The 19,693-nt window shown below is 36.0% G+C and overlaps 1 protein-coding gene across 1 annotated transcript in view; it reads left to right on the top strand.

Annotated features, from left to right (window-relative positions):
- LOC118201273 (potassium channel subfamily K member 18-like) overlaps window positions 1-18,370 on the top strand; it is a 147,242-nt gene extending 128,872 nt beyond the window's left edge. Inside the window, exons 2-3 of the mRNA XM_085819911.1 lie at window positions 12,929-13,150; window positions 16,326-18,370. Coding sequence (XP_085676037.1) covers window positions 12,929-13,150; window positions 16,326-16,876 — 773 coding nt within the window. The 3' untranslated portion in view covers window positions 16,877-18,370. The remainder of the gene's footprint in view (window positions 1-12,928; window positions 13,151-16,325) is intronic.
- The last annotated feature ends 1,323 nt before the right edge of the window (window positions 18,371-19,693 follow it).

Here is a 19,693-nt window from a genome sequence, read left to right on the forward strand (position 1 = left end):
TTTGGCGAAATGAAGCAACTCCAATGATGGAACACAGCAATAACTTTTATTTAACACTAAAAAAAATGGCGACATACAAACAAGAAGAGAAAGCATATTCTAATATTTAAAAATAAATTACATTCTTCGTGCGAGAGTCGCACGTGGCACTCCAGACTGGTTTCAAATATTGCCCTACACAAATACCTAAATGTTCATCTATTTAAATTATTTAAACTACAAAATTTTAATACTATTTAAAGCTGTTACAACCTCTCCCCCAACGGAGAGACTTTTTCCGAAGGGAAAAGTTCTGTAAATTTCGAAAGTTTATAAGCTCGGCTTGCTCAATTGCTTAAAGAGAAAAGATAACTTCTCTCATAAGTTTCCAAATTTTCAGGTCGAAAATTTTAAATTTTAAACAAATATTTTTACACCACATTTAAATAGGAAGAAAATGGACCAGTGTTCAAATTAGTCTTCTTTTTTTTTTTTTTTTTTTTTTTTTGACGGCGCCTAGATCTCTTCCATGGTGGACCAGTTCCTCGGCTATAATTCACAGCAAAGCCTTTCCTCAGTTCAAATGTGCCTTTCGGATAATATTCATTTGTCATTTGCTTTCGACAATTGTTTTCTTCGTCTATTAGTAGCGGCTTTGATATTAAATCAAAAGGCGAAAGATGATGATAACGCTGCATTGCAAAATGATTCTCAATATTAATTTCTTTATCATTTTTTAAATTTTCGTGAACACCTTCCTCGTTTAATTCTGGTGATTTAACTTCTTCTTCAAATACATCTCTCGATGCTTTATTTTCTTCCTTCATCGGTTCCAAGATCTGCTCTTCAGCTATTTTTCTTTTCCTTTGAGCTCTAGTAGAAATGGCATTAAAATGGTATCACTAAGTTTACGTTCAAGTGATAAACTAATAAAATAAGGCAGTTCAGTGTTAACAGGAAGTAATAACCTGATATCACTAATATTATGTTCAGTGAGGAACTAATAAAATAAGACAATTCAATATCAACAGGAAGTTACGTTCAGTGATGAACTAATAAAATAAGGCAATTAAATATCAACAGGAAGTTATAATCTGGTATCGCTAATATTGCGTTCAGTGATGAACTAATAACATAAAGCAATTCAATATTAACGGGAGGTAATAATCTGGTATCACTAATATTGCGTTCAATGATGAACTAATAAAATAAAGCAATTCAATATTAACAGGAGGTAATAATCTGGTATCATTAATATTATGTTCAATGATGAACTAATAAAATAAAAATACGCACGAAAAATTCGATCTCGCCGGTGCCTCCTAAATAATTATGACTGTAATACTTCTTTGGCGAAATGAAGCAACTCCAATGATGAAACACAGCAATAACTTTTATTTAACACTCAATGGCGACATACAAACAAGAAGAGAAAGCATATTCTAACATTTAAAAATAAATTACATTCTTCGTACGAGAGTCGCACGTGGCACTCCAGTCTGGTTTCAAATATTGCCCTACACAAATACCTAAATGTTCATCTATTTAAATTATTTAAACTACAAAATTTTAATACTATTTAAAGCTGTTACAATGTATAATTTCTCCTGCGATCCGTTGTAGGTGGTGTTTTGCTCTTTACCACGGTTTCTTTACGCGGTGCACCTGTATTCTTGTTTTTCTTAAATGCTGGAGTTTGAAAGTTATTTTTCCTTTTTGATACCGACGTCCGGGTTGTAGAAGAGCTAGGTCTCTCTTCAGTTCTCCGTTTCTTGGGTGGTGGAATAGTTGTTGCAGTCTCTGGCCCTTCTATTTCGTTTAGACTGGAGTCCTGCAAGAAACTTTTAAGGATTTCAAAATCATTTGGATTATAGTATTTTTTCACCTGGTCGGGACTTGCTTTACAGACCTCCCCTCTCTCGTTCTTAAGATATAATACGACACCTTGGATTTCCTGAATTACATAGGGACCTTCAAATTTTGGAGTTAGCTTTGCCGTAAAATTGTCTGGGGCACTTGATAAAGAAAATTTCCGCTTCAATACTTTATCCCCAACTTTAAAATCTGCTTCACGGCGTTTTCTATCATAATATGTTTTCTGCTTATTTCTTGCCGTATCCGAGCTTTTAAGCGCCTGATCAATAAGCTTTTGCACATCTTTTTGTTTAAACTCCTGCTCTCTTTGTTGCACAAAGAATAATTTATCTAAAGGCGTAATTAATTTTCGGCCTAAAAATAATTCTGCTGGGGTTTTTCCCGTAGTATCATGATTTGCCGTTCTTAAAGCATAAGCTAATTCATTTATGTAGCCATCCCAGCGCTTGTGATGTGTGCTCACGTAACTGCGAATTATTTTTACTATGTTTTTATTCACTCTTTCTGCTATGTTTGCCTGTGGTCTATACGGAACCATTTTGATATGGCGTATTCCAAGTCCATTGCATGTGTTTTCAAATATTTGACTAATGAATTGTTTTCCGTTATCGCTAATGACTTTTATCGGTGCACCGTATTTTAAAATGTATCTGTGTAAGAATGCATCTGCGACAATTTTGGCTGACGCGCGTTTAAGTGGAACAATTTCTGCCCATTTTGAAAAATGATCTACAATTACTAAACGAAAACGGTTTTTATTTAACTCGCTCTGGGGGAAAGGACCAAGAAGATCTATGCCTAAAATTTCATTCGGAAATGTAGCGCGAATGCTATTTAAGTACCCGGCCGGGCTGTAATTAATATCATTTATTAACTGACACTGATTGCAGAACCTGACATACGCAGTTACTATTTTGTATAATTGCGGGAAATATACCGCCTCGCGTACCCTTTTTAAAGTCTTTCTGACCCCTAAATGGCCCGCTGTTTTCGCGTCGTGTAATTCCTTCAAAATGCTTAATCAAAGCGAGGCTGGGATGACTGGTTTGTACTCAAGATTTTCGTTTGTTGTTTTCGTATAAAATAATAAATTATCTATTATTTCATAGTTTTCTGCTCTATTTCTTATCGCATCGATGTCTGTGTGCTCAAAGCTTTCGGGGTCTTTCAAATATGCATAGATATTTCCAAATTCAGGATTAGCTTTCAGTTCAGTAATAATCGTATCTCTAGAATCTAAAATTTTTGAAGTCAGCACAGCGCATTTAAGTTCATTTCCTTCATCGTCCAGTTTTATACGAGAAAGTGCGTCAGCTACATTGTTTTCCTTACCCGGTTTATATTTTATTCTGATATTATACTCTTGGAGTTTTAAAGCCCATCTTATTAACCTGGGCGTTAGGTTTTTCCCCGAGTAAAGTCTACCAACAGCCGCATGATCCGAAAAGACTGTTACTGGCGCTTTGCCGAAATAAACTCGAAATTTGTGTACAGCCATTAATACGGCTAATGTTTCTCTTTCTGTAGCTGTATAATTCCTTTGTGTCTAATTCACCGTTTTACTAAAAAATGCCAGAGGATGGTTATTTTGCATAAGAACCGCACCCACCGCATAGTCTGACGCATCTGCTGCAATTTCCAGGTTTTCGTCCCCCTCCGGGAATTTTAAAACAGGGGCATTAATGAGCGCTTCTTTTAATCTTTCAAAAGCTGTGTTTGCTTCCGCTGTCCACGTAAATTTACCCCTTTTTCTTTTGATTACTAAGAATGGTTCAACAATATTAGCGAAATCTTTTATGAAAGATCGATAGTAAGAACATAACCCAAGGAAAGAAGAAAGTTTCTTGGCGGTGTTGGGCGGTGGGAAATTCTTGATAGCTTTTATTTTTGAATCTTGCGTTTCTATACCTTTTTGCGAAATTTTATAACCGAGATATTTAAGTTCTTTAGTTGCGAACTTGCATTTTGAGGCGTTAATTGTAAGACCGGCCTCTTTTAATTATTTAAAAACTTGTTCGAGGTCATTAATGTGTTGTTCCAAAGTACTACTCGTTATAATTATATCATCTAGATAAATTAAAGTTGATTTTCCTAGGACAGGCTTTAGAACAATGTCCATAGCTCTCTGGAATGTTGATGGGGCCCCACACAACCCAAAGGGCATGCGTAAAAATGCATAAGTGCCCGATTTTGTTATAAACGCGGTTTTATGTATGTCTTCGGGTCTCATAGCTATTTGATAGTAGCCAGACGTTAAGTCCAAAGTAGACATGTATCTTGTCGATCTGATCTGTCTAATGATCTCGTCTATAACCGGCAAAGGGTAAACTGGAAATTTAGTAATACTATTTAGTTTTCTGTAATCAATAGCAAACCTCCAAGCCCTTTTATCCGAAGGAGGAAACTCGTTCTTTTTCCTACATAGTACGACTGGACTCGCGTACTCACTATTTATGGGCGTTATTATTTCATTCTTTAACATCTCCTGAATATGTTCTTCGATGATTACGTCTTTTTGTTTGTCGTACCGATAAGGTTTAGTCCTACAAGGTTTTTCGGCATTTAATTGAATCTTGTGCGTGACTATTTGACAATTTCCTGGTTTTTCTGAAAACAAATTAGAAAAATTACTCACCACTTGCTGTATTGCTTGCCTTTCATGGTCATTCAGATGGCTAAGGTCCACTTGTGGTGTCTCCACAGGTTCCACCACCCTCTGGTCCATCTCCAACACCACGGAACTGTCTTGAAAATTTAATTTGGCCCTCGCGGCCCTTAAAAACTCCATACTTAAAATAAGAGAATTTTGCAGATTTTTCACTACAAAAATTAATACTTTGAGGCTTTCCTCTTTTACCTGTAAGTTTAATGATAATTTCCCGATGCAGTGACATGTTTTTCCTTGCGCCGCTATAATTTCCGTATTTTTGGTTTTAAATAATCGTACCCTATAAAAATTCTTTTTGAAGAAATTTTCACTCATAAAATTTCCTTCTGCTCCTGTATGGATGAGGGCTTCTACTGGTACATCGCCAACCAGGACTTGTATAATTGGTAGCTGTGAGTTTTTTACGATGACCGTATTTAAATGTCTATTTGAGGGTTTTTTAAAACTTCCGGGGTCTGGACCCTCCCTTTCACAGGCCTCTCTACTCGTTTAAAGCTTTCCTTTCAATCTGTGCCTTCTGGGTACGCGGATGTTTATTTTCGGGCCTTGAATTTTCTTTTTGGGCCTTGACCTTCGAGTTTCGATGAGTTAGCTTGATAGCTCTTTCCCCCATAAGAGCGATTTCCATTTCTGGTTTCCTCATTTGAAGATTTCCTTCGGGTACTTTGAGAATACGTTGCCCCTCTGGCTTTTTCCGCTATTCTGCGATTTTGAAACTTCACCGCCAATTCGAAGAGCTCCTGCAATGTGCTTGGGTTTCTAATTTCAAAGTAGTTTTGAACAGCGGGTAACAATTTTGGTAAGATTATTTCAATAATCTCCGCATCGGGTTTCTTCCCATACAGCATATCCGTCAGCTTAATTTTTCGTAGAATAAAGTCCGTCAATTCTTCTATATCCCGTTGATAGAAACTATATAGTTCGGCTTCCAGCCGTCCTCTATCTTTCACTATGGGGAAGGCCTTTACTAACGATTTTTTGAAATTTTCAAATGTATATGTCTGGCTTCCAAATTCCCTTAATAAAAATTTGCCTATATTTTCCACCATAGCGCGGCCTGTCCTCTTAGTGCTGATGTGGCGATGGCAACTTTTTGTCTTTCCGGCACAGGGTAGAGCTGAAAGTGATTTTCTAGGCCTTCTAGAAATAACGCCACCGAATTTTTTCCGTCGAAATTGACGTTGGGCTTGATTGACGCTCTCAAAGTCTGGACCAAGTATCCAAATCCTTCCAATTGGCTTGTCATTTCTTGGTGTTGTCCAGCGGTTTCCATCCAATTTTCGGCCATTTCAGTTCGATAAGTGTTCGGGCGCCAATGTAGCGTTGCGCGCCTCCAACTTGCACGCAACCAAGAGGTGACTGTGAAAACTGGATAAAAGACAGAGTCTTGTTAAGGGTTTAAGTCCCTTTTTATTCAACGTAATAAATTACAAGTGCGTGCTCTTGACGCTCACAAACTGCGCCAACTCGGCGGTCAAATAAAAATAATAACCTGAAAAGAAACTAAAGACAAGACTCTAACTACGAGGCTCTCTAAAAGTAACTAACTCACGGCGTTTTACAATACCGCTGCTAATTCAGCAAACTTGAAGATCACTTGAACGATTAACACTACTTCCAGGCAAGCACACAGGCCGAAACGCGGGGTTCTTCAATTTCTGGCAAACTAGCTCCGCGCTCGTGAAGTAAGAATATCTCACCACCGTGAAGTAAGAATAACTCGTTTCCTTTCTATTTAAATCAGAATACTTCCGCTGGTAATTTGAATCCTTGCGCGTTCTACTAAAATTTACATACTCTGGCATTGGCAGTTCCAGGGGAAAGTAAGGCTTGACAGGAAAGAACTAGTTAAAACTTACTATAAATGTTAGTTAAAATAAATATAAACCCTACAAGCTTAAAATAAAACTCAATTTTTTTTCTATACCAAAAAAATTATACTTAATCTGTCAAATATCTTCCATTCTGTTCGATGAATTTTGCCATCTCTTTGGTAACTTTCAAGATTCCACGCTCACAGAACTTTTGGGATTTATCAGCAAAAAATCAACCAAGCGCGATTTGAGGTCATTGTTATTACTGACATTTTACCATTTAAGAAGTTTTGTAAACTTCAAATAAGTGATAATTAAATGGTGCAAGGTCAGGGCTGTATAGGGGATGTGACATCACTTCCCATCCGAGCTCCAATAATTTCGTACTGTTGCTAAAGATGCGTGCGGCGTCGCACTGTCGTGGTGAAACCTGATTCCTTTGCGATTTGCCAATTCATGCCTTTTCTGTTTGAATGCTTCCTCCAATTTCGTAAGATGTTGGCAGTAAACCTCTGAGTCGAACGTTTGGTTGCTTGGAAGCAGTAGTGAATGCACAATACCTTTGTAATCCCAACAAATTGACAGCACGATCTTCTTCTGGTGCAATTTAGCTTTCGATATGATTTGGTTGATCCATCATGCTTGGGCCATGGTCTTTCTCGATGAGTGTACTCGATCCATTTTTCATCACCGGTGGTAATTCACTTCAAAAAGGGTCGATCGTATTATTTGTTAAATGCGTGGGGCAAAGATTGATTCGTTATTTTAAGTGAATTTCGTTCAATTCATGCGGAGCCCAACTATCGAGCTCCTTAACGAGTCTAAGACATGTATGTGATTTTCAATTGTTATGCGTCATGCATCTTTGGCACAGTTATATGAAGATTCGTTTCAATTATGGCTTTAATTCTGTCATAATTAACTTGAGAAAATCAACCAGAATGCTGGTCAACTTCAAGTGAAAAATTTCCAGAACGAAAGTTTTTAAAACAGTTCTGATGCATACGTTCTGTTAAGCGATCAACATCATAAACTCCACATATCTCCTTTTAAGTTCAGCCTTTAAGGAAAATAAAAAAGTATAAGTCGAAAATATTTATTTTTGCACCTTATAATGTTCCTCAGTACTTTGTGTTAAATGTAGAGGAACCCAGTGAACTAAACAGCAACTTATCGCTGAGTTCGAGTATTTAACGAAAGAGTCTAGAGAAGGGTTAAAATACCATTTCACTCACTCAAATAATAGCAGATCGCTACTTCTCTGGCTTACAAGAAAGCCTCCACTTGGGCTTTTAAATCAAGATAAGAAAATAAGAAATTAATTTAATATTTTACTAAACAGACTTAGCCGAAGGTAGACACAAGTACCTAACGTAGTTGGCCTTTAATTTAACCTAGCAGGCGATTATCAACGAGCACATGCAATATGGTTGAGTGCAGTAGAGTACCTAACGTAGTTGGCCTTTAATTTAACCTAGCAGGCGATTATCAACGAGCACATGCAATATGGTTGAGTGCAGTAGAGTTAAGAACGTAGTAGCCAGACGGCAAACACGCGCCACTCAGCTCTCTCTCTCTGTCTGGAAGTAAGCTGAACCTTCCTTAAATACTCCTTCTAACTGCATAAACTTGCATAAAACGCGATACTAAAAACTCATTCTGGTAGGGAATAGTATATGGGAAACGAGGATAGACAGTAAAGCATGTTTAAACTTAAAATAACCTTTAAAAACTTAAAGTAATCTTGTAGAGACATTAAGTATTTTTGGAACCCTGTAGAGACATTAGGTACAAACCTGTAGAGTTATTAGGTATTTTTTGGAAGCAGACAAGATGAAAAATATGCAACGCCTTCGCCAGGAATCGAACCCAGGAGATCTGGAATACGAGCCCAGCGTGCAGACCACCACACCACGAAGGTATGCCAAGAAGGAGGGAGAAATACATTATAACCTTACGTTAAAACTGACCGTTAACTGACAGTTTTAGACGAAAATACACAGAATTTGTTTTTATAGAAATCTAAAAAGTGTCAGCTGCCAAATCTCAATAGAATAAAATTATAAAATTAACAGAATAATAACAGAAAGAATATAACCTTATCTATTTGTGCAAACCGAAATTACTTTTTTTCCAACCCAATATTTACCATTTTTCTATTTCAATCGCCCTTTTTCTCTATGATAATTAAATACATAACTGTACTGAAAATTTTTATTCTGGATTTATGTGACATAAAAGATCACGATAATAAGTTCATTAGGTACTTGGATTTTAAAACCTTTATATTGACATATATATAAAAACTTTAACTGTAATCTGTAACAGCCCCTTAAATTTCCTCTCTGATTTGATAACCGCCCCCTTTTTTTTCTTTCCCCCAAGAAAGTACTTTTACTAAATGGTTCTGAAGTTCGTTATTCTGAAACTAATGCTTGATGCCTTCCATTCCGTTCCGTTTGTCGTTGCCGCCGCCTCTAGCTTGCAGCAAGCTGTATATCAGCTATTTTTTTTTTTTTATGATTTTAAGTGTAATGTAATATTGAAGGGAAGAAACGTTACAATAGGGGACCGGAAAGTAATGTCGTTTCTGCGCATGTCGACAAAAACATGCTAAGGGCAGAAGTGGAAGCAGATCTATGTCAAACACTCTTAATCAACCTTGGTCGACCGTCCAAGAACATTTAAAGTAGAATGGAAAAAGCAAAGCAGGTGTTTGAGTCCCCCATAATCTGTCCGAAAAGAACAAAGCCAACCTATCCATCACATGCAACGTATTGCTTCAACGGCACCATACAGAACCGTTTTTTTGATCGTTTGATTAGCGGAGACAAAATAAATAAGTCCTATATGATAATCCAAAACTCAAAAGGCAGTTTTAATAGGGTTTACATCCCGAAAAAGCGCTTCTCGGTGTTCGATGGAGTATTCGTGGAATTGTTCATTTTGAATTGCTGAAACCTGGACAAACTGCTAATTCAGACCTTTGTGAACAATTGCATGGCGTGAACCGATCTTTAATCGAAAAATATCAATCGTCAACAGAAAATGCGTCCTTCTGCAACACGACAATGCAATGCACTGTGCAAGACGACCACTGGAAAAAATTAATGAATTGGGGTGGGAGGTACCACCATACTTGGCCCATATCGCAGCATTGGATTTCCATTTATTCGGATCCCTACAACATTTTCTTAGAGGCAAAAAATTTGAAAATTTGGATGATGTCCAAAATATAATCTCGAGATATTTTACTCAAAAACCAATTGATTTTTATCGGTCCGAGATTGAAAATCTGCACATTAGATGGCAAAAGGTTGTTGATAACGAAGGTGATTATATTACTGATTAAAAATAAAAATTTGTTAAAAATGTATTCGTTTCAATTTAATGTAAGAAAGCGACATTACTTTCCGGTCCCAATATTAGTTACGGTGAATTGTGAACCTTTTTGACGTAAAAATTATAGGCACTTACGTATTTTACCGTCGACCGGCCAAGTAATGCAATTTAGCGCCAATCATGAATAATATATCCTTTAGAATTCCACAATAATGACCGGCGACCGTTGACTCAATTTCCGCCAACAGTCGACGAGATATTACGTAAGTACCGAATGATAATCCGAATCGTTAAAAGTTGGTATTTTCTGATTATCTGCATTTTCCCCGAAAAACCACAAAAAGTATTGATGAGGCAATGCACCATGTCCCCAGAAAGCATTTATGCAAAAACTACTCATGTGGCAACCCAGTTGTGCGCGTCTACGCGTAGCGCATCTGTCTTGTGAATCTGTCGTCTGAATATTATGTGAATCTGCATTTTAAAAATTAAACAATCACTTTTCTTATGAGTATTTTTTTTAGTGAGTACGTTTCATTCTGATGTAATGAATTGTAACGGAGCTGTGAAGTTTGCCTCCTTTTGTTTCTAATATGTTGGAGCGTTTTGTAGCAGCATACGCGAAAGTTTCAACTGTAATAGGGCGACCGTTATCACGGCCGGTTCACGATGTCAAAGTTGTGCGCGATGCCGAGGTTTTACAATTCTCTGATTTTATTTAGCAAAAACAGATCGCTCTGTACATGAAGTAAACAATTACTTAAAAGATACCAAAAAGATTCCCGCAATTAAAAATAAAGATCAAAAATAGTTGGAACTGGATGCATTGTTGAAATACAGTAAATGAACCCAAAAAAACGTTTCTGTGCAAAGTTACCAAAGCGTTCGTGACATTTGTGTGTGGGGGGGGGGCGGATAATCCGAAGGTATCAAAAGGTTTTTATACGTCTATAGAATAGGTATAAAATAGATGAAGTATAATAAAAGAACAGCTATATTCACATGGTCCAATGGAATTAATTTTGCTTTTGTGTGCGTCTTCCTAAGATGTACTTTATTCTAAATTTTTAAGATAATATATGGAATTTAATTAGCCAAATTCTATCTGTCTGCAATATTTGTTTAAACCAAAAGCCGTTTAATTAGAAAATACCGTATATACCCGCGTATAAGTCGACCCCCCTTCGACATAAAAAATTCGTAGAAAATAAGAAACCCGCGTATAAGTCGACCTCCTACTTCCGAAACCGATCTAGAAACTTCGAAAAATTTTTTTAAGTAGTACATTTATTCAAAATCATCTGAGAAAAAAAAAAACTAAATGTGCGATAAAAAATACCTTGGTAAATAAACAAAATCAAAATCCTTCAACGTCCGATTCATGGTCAGATTCGCCAAACATTTCATAGAACTCTTCTGTCGTCATTGGCTCGTCATCATATTTCAGTCTCGAACTCTGTATTGGTATAATCACTACTAGAGCCTTCGTCGTCATTTTTACTTTCAGAAACAGTATCATCTTCCGTGCCGTCTAGTTTGTTGCTAACACAACATTTTTAAAATGATTTTATAATCATTTCAGAGGGTATTTCGTTCCACCCACTGAGCAATTAATGTAATATCGGGCTTTTTAATGTTGCCTCCCTTTGTAAATGTTGGTCGATCGTAACTAATCCACTCTGCCCAATAATTTCTAATATTTACTTTGAAGGGCTTATTGAGGCAGACATCTAGAGGTTGAAAGACGGATGTCAATCCTCCCGGAATTACGGCCACAGTCATTTTTAGGTGTTTTGTCACTCCTTCAGAAAAGTGTCCACAAAAAGAATCGTATACTAAAAGAGAAGGTTTTTTGAAAGCTGCTCCCGTTCTTTTATCCCACACATTTTTAAGCAATCGACTGTTCCGTCAGCATCCATCCATCCCGTTTCATGGGCGCGAACCACAGCACACCTGATGGAAACACAACGTTTTTCAGCGAATAAGATTTAACAGTGGGGCACGTGATTCTAGCAAAGAATGCGTCGAATCTGGACGTTAAACCGAAGAGTTTTCTGCCCCCGAACAACCAATCAGCATCCAGCAGGCAAAAGCGTTGCCAACATATCCAAAACGCAGGATAATTGGGGAAAAATGATCGTATAGTAACCTTCTACAATTTGTTCCGGAAAAGATTCGCGTACGTAAAATCTATCTGCATTTTCCCTTTTTAAAAGTTAAAAGAAATATTCAAAACTGTTCAGTTATTGCGTGGGCTATTGCGTGGGTAAGTGACTTATTTGATAAGTCGTCCAATTTGAGTGCGGGAAGAAAACAACTGCATTATATAAAGAAATTTTTGAACTTCCGATTCTTTTAATTTTTTATGGCCCCGCGTATAAGTCGACCCCCCCCCCACTTTGAAGTCTTTTTTTTGTCCAAAATATCTCGACTTATACGCGGGTATATACGGTAATACTTTTTATCAGATTTTTCCTTGAAATAAATATATTGTTCCACTCTATGGATTCGTAGAGATCTCCTCGTAATTATATTATAAAAAATTAACATTTTATTAAAATAAATAATAATTCAACATAAGGTAAATAGCTGAAAAATAGGGAGGATATTAGACAAATTTTCTTTAACATGTGAAGAATAATCAGTAACATCGTTCCTAGCGCAAGACGTAAAGCAGTAATTAATCACTGAGCAGAAGTCCCATACAGTCGGCACTATTCTGAAATGAATTATTCAGCTAATTAATTCAACTCATGGCTGAACAGAAGTCGGATTTATAGGATTCCCAAGTACTTCTCGAAGCTGTAGAGCTTCGGAAATACTTTCTCTAAAAACTTCCACAATGCCGCTAAATTTGCAAGGAATCACGCCGTCAGCTTGACGACAAAAATGGTCGCAAAGGCCCGTCAGGAAAACTTCTGGTCGTATCTCCTTTAACTGATCTATATACCCCCAAACTGTAAACATTCATTGGTTCAGAATTGCAAGATCTACTATATAGCATGCAAAATGAACACTTGAAAACAATAACTGATCTCAAGTTCGACAAATCAAAAATATACTATCCAATTATTGCCTAAAATGCACTAAATGTATACATAAATAAATAAAAACTAACACGAGTATACTACACTAAAAAATGCATTAAAAAAATTAAATAGACGCAAATATTAATAGAATTTTGCTACAGTACTTTCAAATAGAATTGTTCATTTGGGTAAAAATAATTTCATAATCCTCTTTTTTTCAGGTTATGGTAATATTGCTCCAAAAACCGATGTTGGAAAAGTTGTGACTATCTTCTACGCACTTCTTGGAATCCCTCTGATGCTGCTGTGCCTCACAAACATTGGCGATCTCTTAGCGAGATCTTTCAAATTCACCTATTCCCATTTTTGCTTATTATGCAGCAAGCCACGTCGTCCTCATATCTCATCGACACATAGGCAAGCATCGGTAGATCCAAGTAAAAGTGAGTCGTTTTAAATTTCTCTTTTTTAAAAAAAACATCTTATTAAACTTATTACAGAAAGTGCTTACACATTTTTAAAAAAGATTTCGATAAACAATTTAAAAAAAAAGGTTTGGGAATAAAAATTTCTGGCAACAGCTTATCGTTTGAAATGAGAAATATTGTCTACTATTAAATTTATTCTTCTTTCAAAATGCCGCATGCAAACAAACTATGGATTGATGGATATGTTTTTGCGCTTTCTGAACAGAAATATTCTTATTCCATAATTCAAAAATGTTCTGCTATGCATAGTATTAAACTTTCTATGTGACTTCGATAAAGATAGCACTGTGTCTTATTCATTTGCGTCTTTTTACCTTATTTTTTTACTAAATACATACTATAAAGTTTGCTCTGGCATGACGTCACTGATTCCTAGTCTGGCTCCTCCCCTATCCCCTTTGTGTCTTTGTTTCTTCCACTTCTGTAAATGACGTCAACGAGATGGAAGGAACCTAACCTTATTTGTCTACTGACCCTGGTAGGCCCCAAGTGAAAACTGAGCCTGAGACCTTTGAAAACTGGCGGAAAGAAGCTGATGAAAATAAATAAAAATAAACTAACTGGAACTTGAAATGAAAAATCATTTGGAATTAATAGTAATTAACGTGAACCTGGAACTGGGGTTCATACGCGAAGTTTTACTCGACTTTTATGGCCTCATATTTAAAATCCTAGAAAAAATAGCGTAAATAACTTATACATATTTCACTTCAAAATTTTTTAAAAAGGATCCACGAAGGAAATGCTGCGCTGGAAAAGCGGTACCAAATGTTAATGCGTTTCAGCAGTGGTTTGGGGAAAGATGAAAATGAGAATAAATAACATTTTTTAGAACATTATTCAGCAGACCTCATACCAGACCGCGACCGGCCAGTGACAGTAAACGTAATATAATACTGCAATTGGTGTAAGCAATACACCACTGTTCCTTAAAAAAAGAACACTTAAGACTATATCATATTAAAAACATTTCAGAAGAACAACTGTGTAATATTTCTGTTTAGTTAAAGCAGACAGTTACCGCGGATCCCTTTGCGGTTACCATCTAAACGGTGAACTGGTTCTCCATTACAAGCATAGAGATAGAACTACCATTCAAGTTCTTTAATTCAATGATGATTTGGCAAATATGTACAACATGCAACTTGTTATGTAAGGAAGTAAAAAAATTACGTGTCATTTTTTTCCAGTCATAAAACAGGTAGAAAAATAGCCTTTAAAAGTTTAGGCGTAGAATTAAATTAATTAAATGGGTACAGAATAAATGAATATGAATTTTGTAAGTTGTATTTGAATTTTCTGTATTACAGCCCCGTTTAACTGCGGCTAGTCGTTTATTTAATAGGTAGTCTTTTTTTCTGTTTTTGAGATAACACGCTGAGCATGTCCACTCCAAATTAGCTTGTTGTTGAAGATGCAACCTAACTAATAAGTTGAAAAATCGTCAAGTTGTATATGCCTACCCTGAAAGACGAGTTTGGAAACAAAGGGTTGTCGATTCAAAATGAAACATTGGCTGGTAGTTTTCATTATGCTTCCTGGCATATTGTTATCCTTGCACCATTGTTCAATTCGCTCCAGTGTTAGATTCAAAAGAGTGTTAAGCTCGGTTTGGTCTTTTTTCCCAGTGCTACACCAAAAGACTAAGTCGTCTGCAAATACAGCTTGTTTTGTCAATCCGTCAGAAATCATCCGGTCAGGGAGATCATTTATAAAAATATTAAACAGGATGGAGCTAATTACATTCTCCTGTGGTATACCAGTTTCATTTCGTTTAAATTTCAAAGTGTTGTCTCCAAAGCAAATTGCGCAGAAGCGTTCAGAAAGAAAATCCTTGATCCACCAGACCACACTATCATGATATTACACCAGACCAGATTTGAAATTACACCAGACCACACTATCATTGAGGATCTGTACTCGTAGCAGTTACAACGGGTGCAACATGCATCGAAACAAAAGGAATCAGGAATGGTTAACCGCAAAGGGGTGTTAAACCTCCACGAAAATACGATACCACACACGTGACAATGACGACCAGGGATACAATTCAGCGATCTGGCTAAGAGATAATAAGCTCTTCAAACCTAGCACCCACAAACTGCCATCAATTCCATTCCCTGGACAACCATCTTCATGGGAAATCCTTTGATAATAAGGCAGATACGAGACGCACTCACAGATTTCTCTGCGTCCAAGATTCTCGAGTCTTATCGCTAGGGCGTTGTACATCTGCATGAACATTGGCAGCTGCTGGATGCTGATGGAGTTCAAGACTTAATACTGAGTACCATGAGTTATAGGTCCGTCTATTCCTAACGATCATTGAACGGCAAGAACGTTTTTGGTTACTTTGTATATGTATTATGAATCAGCTCTACCAGTGGCCAAAAGTTGAACCGTTGAACTCCGGCAGTTTGACTCAAGTTCGAATTCCTATCAGTGGGGCTAACTATATGGATGTTGACATACAATCAATTAAATTTTTCCATATGAAAATGCCGTTGTATATAAGTATGCTATAGAGACCTACACGTACATCCATATCTCAAAGTAATACCTTTAATATCCATGAAATGTCAGGATACAAATAAGGGCCTAAAAATTCTATTTGTTTACAAAATTTTAAATTTTATAGTAATAAAATTCGATTTGAATACGGCTTTCTGAAATCAATATTTTGTTTCTTTATTTTCAATGGATGAAAGTGGTTTAAATCGTATAAATTCGACAATTTTTTTTAAAAAATTAATAATATAAGAAACAGTTTACTAATTAAAAACTTCTACTTAGAACTAATATTTTTTGTATTTGTACCCAGGTAAAAATTTTAATTTTGTGTATTTTTACTAAAAGAAATTAGTTATCAAAATTATCTCATTCTGAAAGCTCACACGATTTGATTCTTTTTTTAATACTGAAATAGGGATCCAAGTTTCAAAAAGTACTTTGACGAGCATTCTTAAAAAATCGTATAGGAAGATATTTTGTCACGTAAAATAGAAAATTATGGAAGTAATACTTGAGTTCTTTAGTTCTTTAAATAAGTTTTAACTCTTTGTAAAACTGTCATTTATTTTCATTCTTACTTGCATAACTGACTATGTGTTTGTTATTTTTCTTTTAACAGGTCCAGTAGGAAAAGCAGCAGAAATAGCAACACTGGAGATGTGTAATGGTGACGAAAAATCCGCAGTCAGCGGAAGTATCTCGCCATCTTCTAATGCTTCTTCTCCAACAAAATCCCATCTTTCCAACAACACTAACGTTGTGGTTTTGCCAGATCCCACACCTGTAATTATTGAACGAGTCTACCGTAATTCTTCAGGAGGAGAAGACGAACGTGTTCCGATGTACATGGTCTTACTTCTTGTAACTGGCTACATTTGTGGCGGCGCTGTGTTGTTTTCCTTATGGGAGAAGTGGACGTTCCTCAATGGGGCTTACTTTTGTTTCATAACCCTGAGTACCATAGGGTTTGGAGACCTTGTGCCGGGTTCAGATATTTTTGATGCGCAGAGTGGACAGGCGAAATTAATTATCTGCTGCATTTATCTCATCATGGGATTATCTATCATTGCTATGTCGTTTAATTTAGTGCAGGAAGAAGTGGTCATTAAGTGCAAGAACCTCGCCAGGAATTTGGGGTTACTGAAATCTGAGCATGATGATGATGACTGAATAAATAATACCATCTGAGCAAATATGCATATTCTCATTGCCTGTCGCTGAAAGAGTGTAATATATGGAAATTTCTCTTGTTTAATAAAAACTAAACTCCTACCTAAAAAACTGAATTTTCTTTATTGATTTCTCAGCACTTATTTGGGTGAAGCAAGAAAAAAATTCCTTTTCTACCTTCTTCGCCTGTTTTAAAATTTCCTCAAATGAAGTCTTGAGTGAAAAGTGTTCATAATGAAAGGCACTGGATGTCATTTGACCTTTCTACGCATTTCATACGTGACATTTAAATTGTACATATAGGGGATATTTATACGTATCACATAATTTATATGTAACGTTTGAAGAAAAATCTGAGATGGAACTACAAATGCTCAATATTTTGAAAGTCAGCTAGTCATTGAATATTTTATCAAATGCAAATATTGAAGTCCTCAGTTACTCATTACTTGTGAGCAAAATAATGCAGAGCATCATGTGCTAAGAAAAGTAATTTTTAAAAGCAGCAAAACAATCCATTAGAAGTGGAACCACAACGAACTCATTGCATAATTGATAGCAATCTCCATAAGACGGTTCATTAAAAGCTCTGAAATCCTATGGTCCAGTCAAAGAACTCAGTTTCTGGAACTACATGAATCTAAGCGGTCGGATGTAAGACCAGTGCCATATTTAAACCGTATTTATAGACTTGTCTGTGCTCCACGTTCCACGCAATACCACTTCCTTTTCGGCTGCTTACCAACTCAAGATCAGCGCCAGATTTGAAGTCCATGGTTCTAAGTACCCTGTTCTTTTGGACCATCTAAAGGTACATGGCTGGATTTAAGGCAGTCCATGGCCACGTTCTCTTGGGATATCCAACGCCGAGTTTCTTAGTTTTCATGAGAGCAAACTTGATTATGAGAATTTGTAGGATGATGTTTGTGTCGTTGAAATGATTCACGAGGCAGGCCTTCTGGGACTCGGGAGCTGCCGGTTCAAGATAGTGGAGGGTGTGGGACATATACCTGCTTACCTTTGTTAGATATCAGGTGTCCGCGTCCTCTGTCACCTATCGTTGAAATGTCAAGATGTAATCCTAGATTTAGGTAGTAATTATGACTTGCACAAGCGATCTAAAGATGCAATCGAAGGCAGGAGGATAAGAGAGACCAATAAAGTTTTAGTGGCAGAGAATATATACGATGATAACGGTATATATCTTTCGTTTACTAATTACGGGAGTAATCTTTTTTAATTGGAATACTATCAAACGTTCAGACGCAAAGCCAAGCCAGATGTAGGACATTCCTTTGGAGACATACTTTTATGAAAATGATCTTTGTAAAGAAATATTAGAACATAATTTTTTTTTTCATTTCAGTTTGAGAATTATTCTTTGCATTTCGTAACTTGGTAACATCAAATTAGACTTATTAATTGACTTCACTGATGTAATATATGATCCGGATACAGTAATTATCTATGATTAATAAAGAAAGTTACTTCCAATTTGCCTACTTCAAATTTTAAACATTTTTCTTCGATTAGAATCAGAACCATAAGCTTTCCGATTTAACCAGCAATATAACTCGGCTATAAACCTTATCTCACTATTTTCTGAGCTTCTTCATGTTCATAGAAATAAGCTGGACAAAGACAAAGTACTTTATTATTACATTTAATTTAAAAAGGTTTCAGAATGCTTAAAAAGTCTTAGAAAAGCCAAATAACTTACAATACTCTGTGAAAAGTTAATTTTTATTTCGCGATTATGTTCATGCATTTCCATGAATTCATCAAAAAGATGTCTCTTATACTTCGTTAATAAATCGTTTGGCCTCTCGTTTATTCTTTTATCTACTTATTTTAATTCGCCTTTCTTTAATTTAATAATTACAGATAATGCTTTAAACTTTAAACAAAACTAAACAACAAAAAACGGGTAAAGTGCAGAATCGCCCACTTATATGGCACGTATCCATACATGGCCAAAGTCAAGGGAGTGCACAATGCCAAGTTTATGCAATTCTCTGATGTTTTTTTTTAAGTTAAAGAAGGTCGACGTGTACATGGATACCGAGTTTGTGCAAGTCTTTCACTTGTTATTTTCAAGTTGATGCAGAATCGCCTGGATATGGCGCATTGACATGGCGGGCTGTTTTGAGAAACGCGCGAAGCAGTGGGTTATTCTGCACTTTCCCCAAAAAAACTACTTTCATTTCAAATCACCGAGATTGTTGATTTATATCCTTGGTCGACTAACTCGAAATTAAAGCATATACTTAATTCACTTATTAGTGTGAGTGACTTAATGATATAATAAACATCAAACTGTTTTCTAAGAGAAAATAAAAATAAATAGTTCCCCTTCTGTTTCATATAAATTTTCTTTAAATAAATGTAGAAAATTGACCCCATTTTTTTTTTATCATTCTAATTTTAAAAGAGGACGACGTTTTATAATCTGTTAAAATTTCAAAACTTTGTAATCAGTACACAATAAAATGCAGAAATTTTAAAATAAGAGATGCCAAATTTTCGAAAAAAATTGAGCTTATTTCGAAAACTCACCAAAAAAATCAGGAATTATATTAAAATTTTCGTACAAATTTTATTAAAATTTTTCTTTCTCGCTCTATGGTGAAAATAAAGGTCTTGAATTTTCAGTTCGATTGACGAAGATACTTACGAAAAATTATTTTACATGTTAAAAAAATCTTCTAAATGGAATTTTGAAAAGATTGCTTCTCTATTATACTGTCATTTAAAGCAGTATGTGTATAAAATTTGAACTTGATAGCTTATCATCAGGAAGTAATTTATAAATGGATG

The sequence above is a fragment of the Stegodyphus dumicola genome, chromosome 7 (assembly GCF_044657685.1).
Source record: "Stegodyphus dumicola isolate Sdum_Otavi_A_Nest chromosome 7, ASM4465768v1".
Classification (NCBI taxonomy): domain Eukaryota; kingdom Metazoa; phylum Arthropoda; class Arachnida; order Araneae; family Eresidae; genus Stegodyphus; species Stegodyphus dumicola.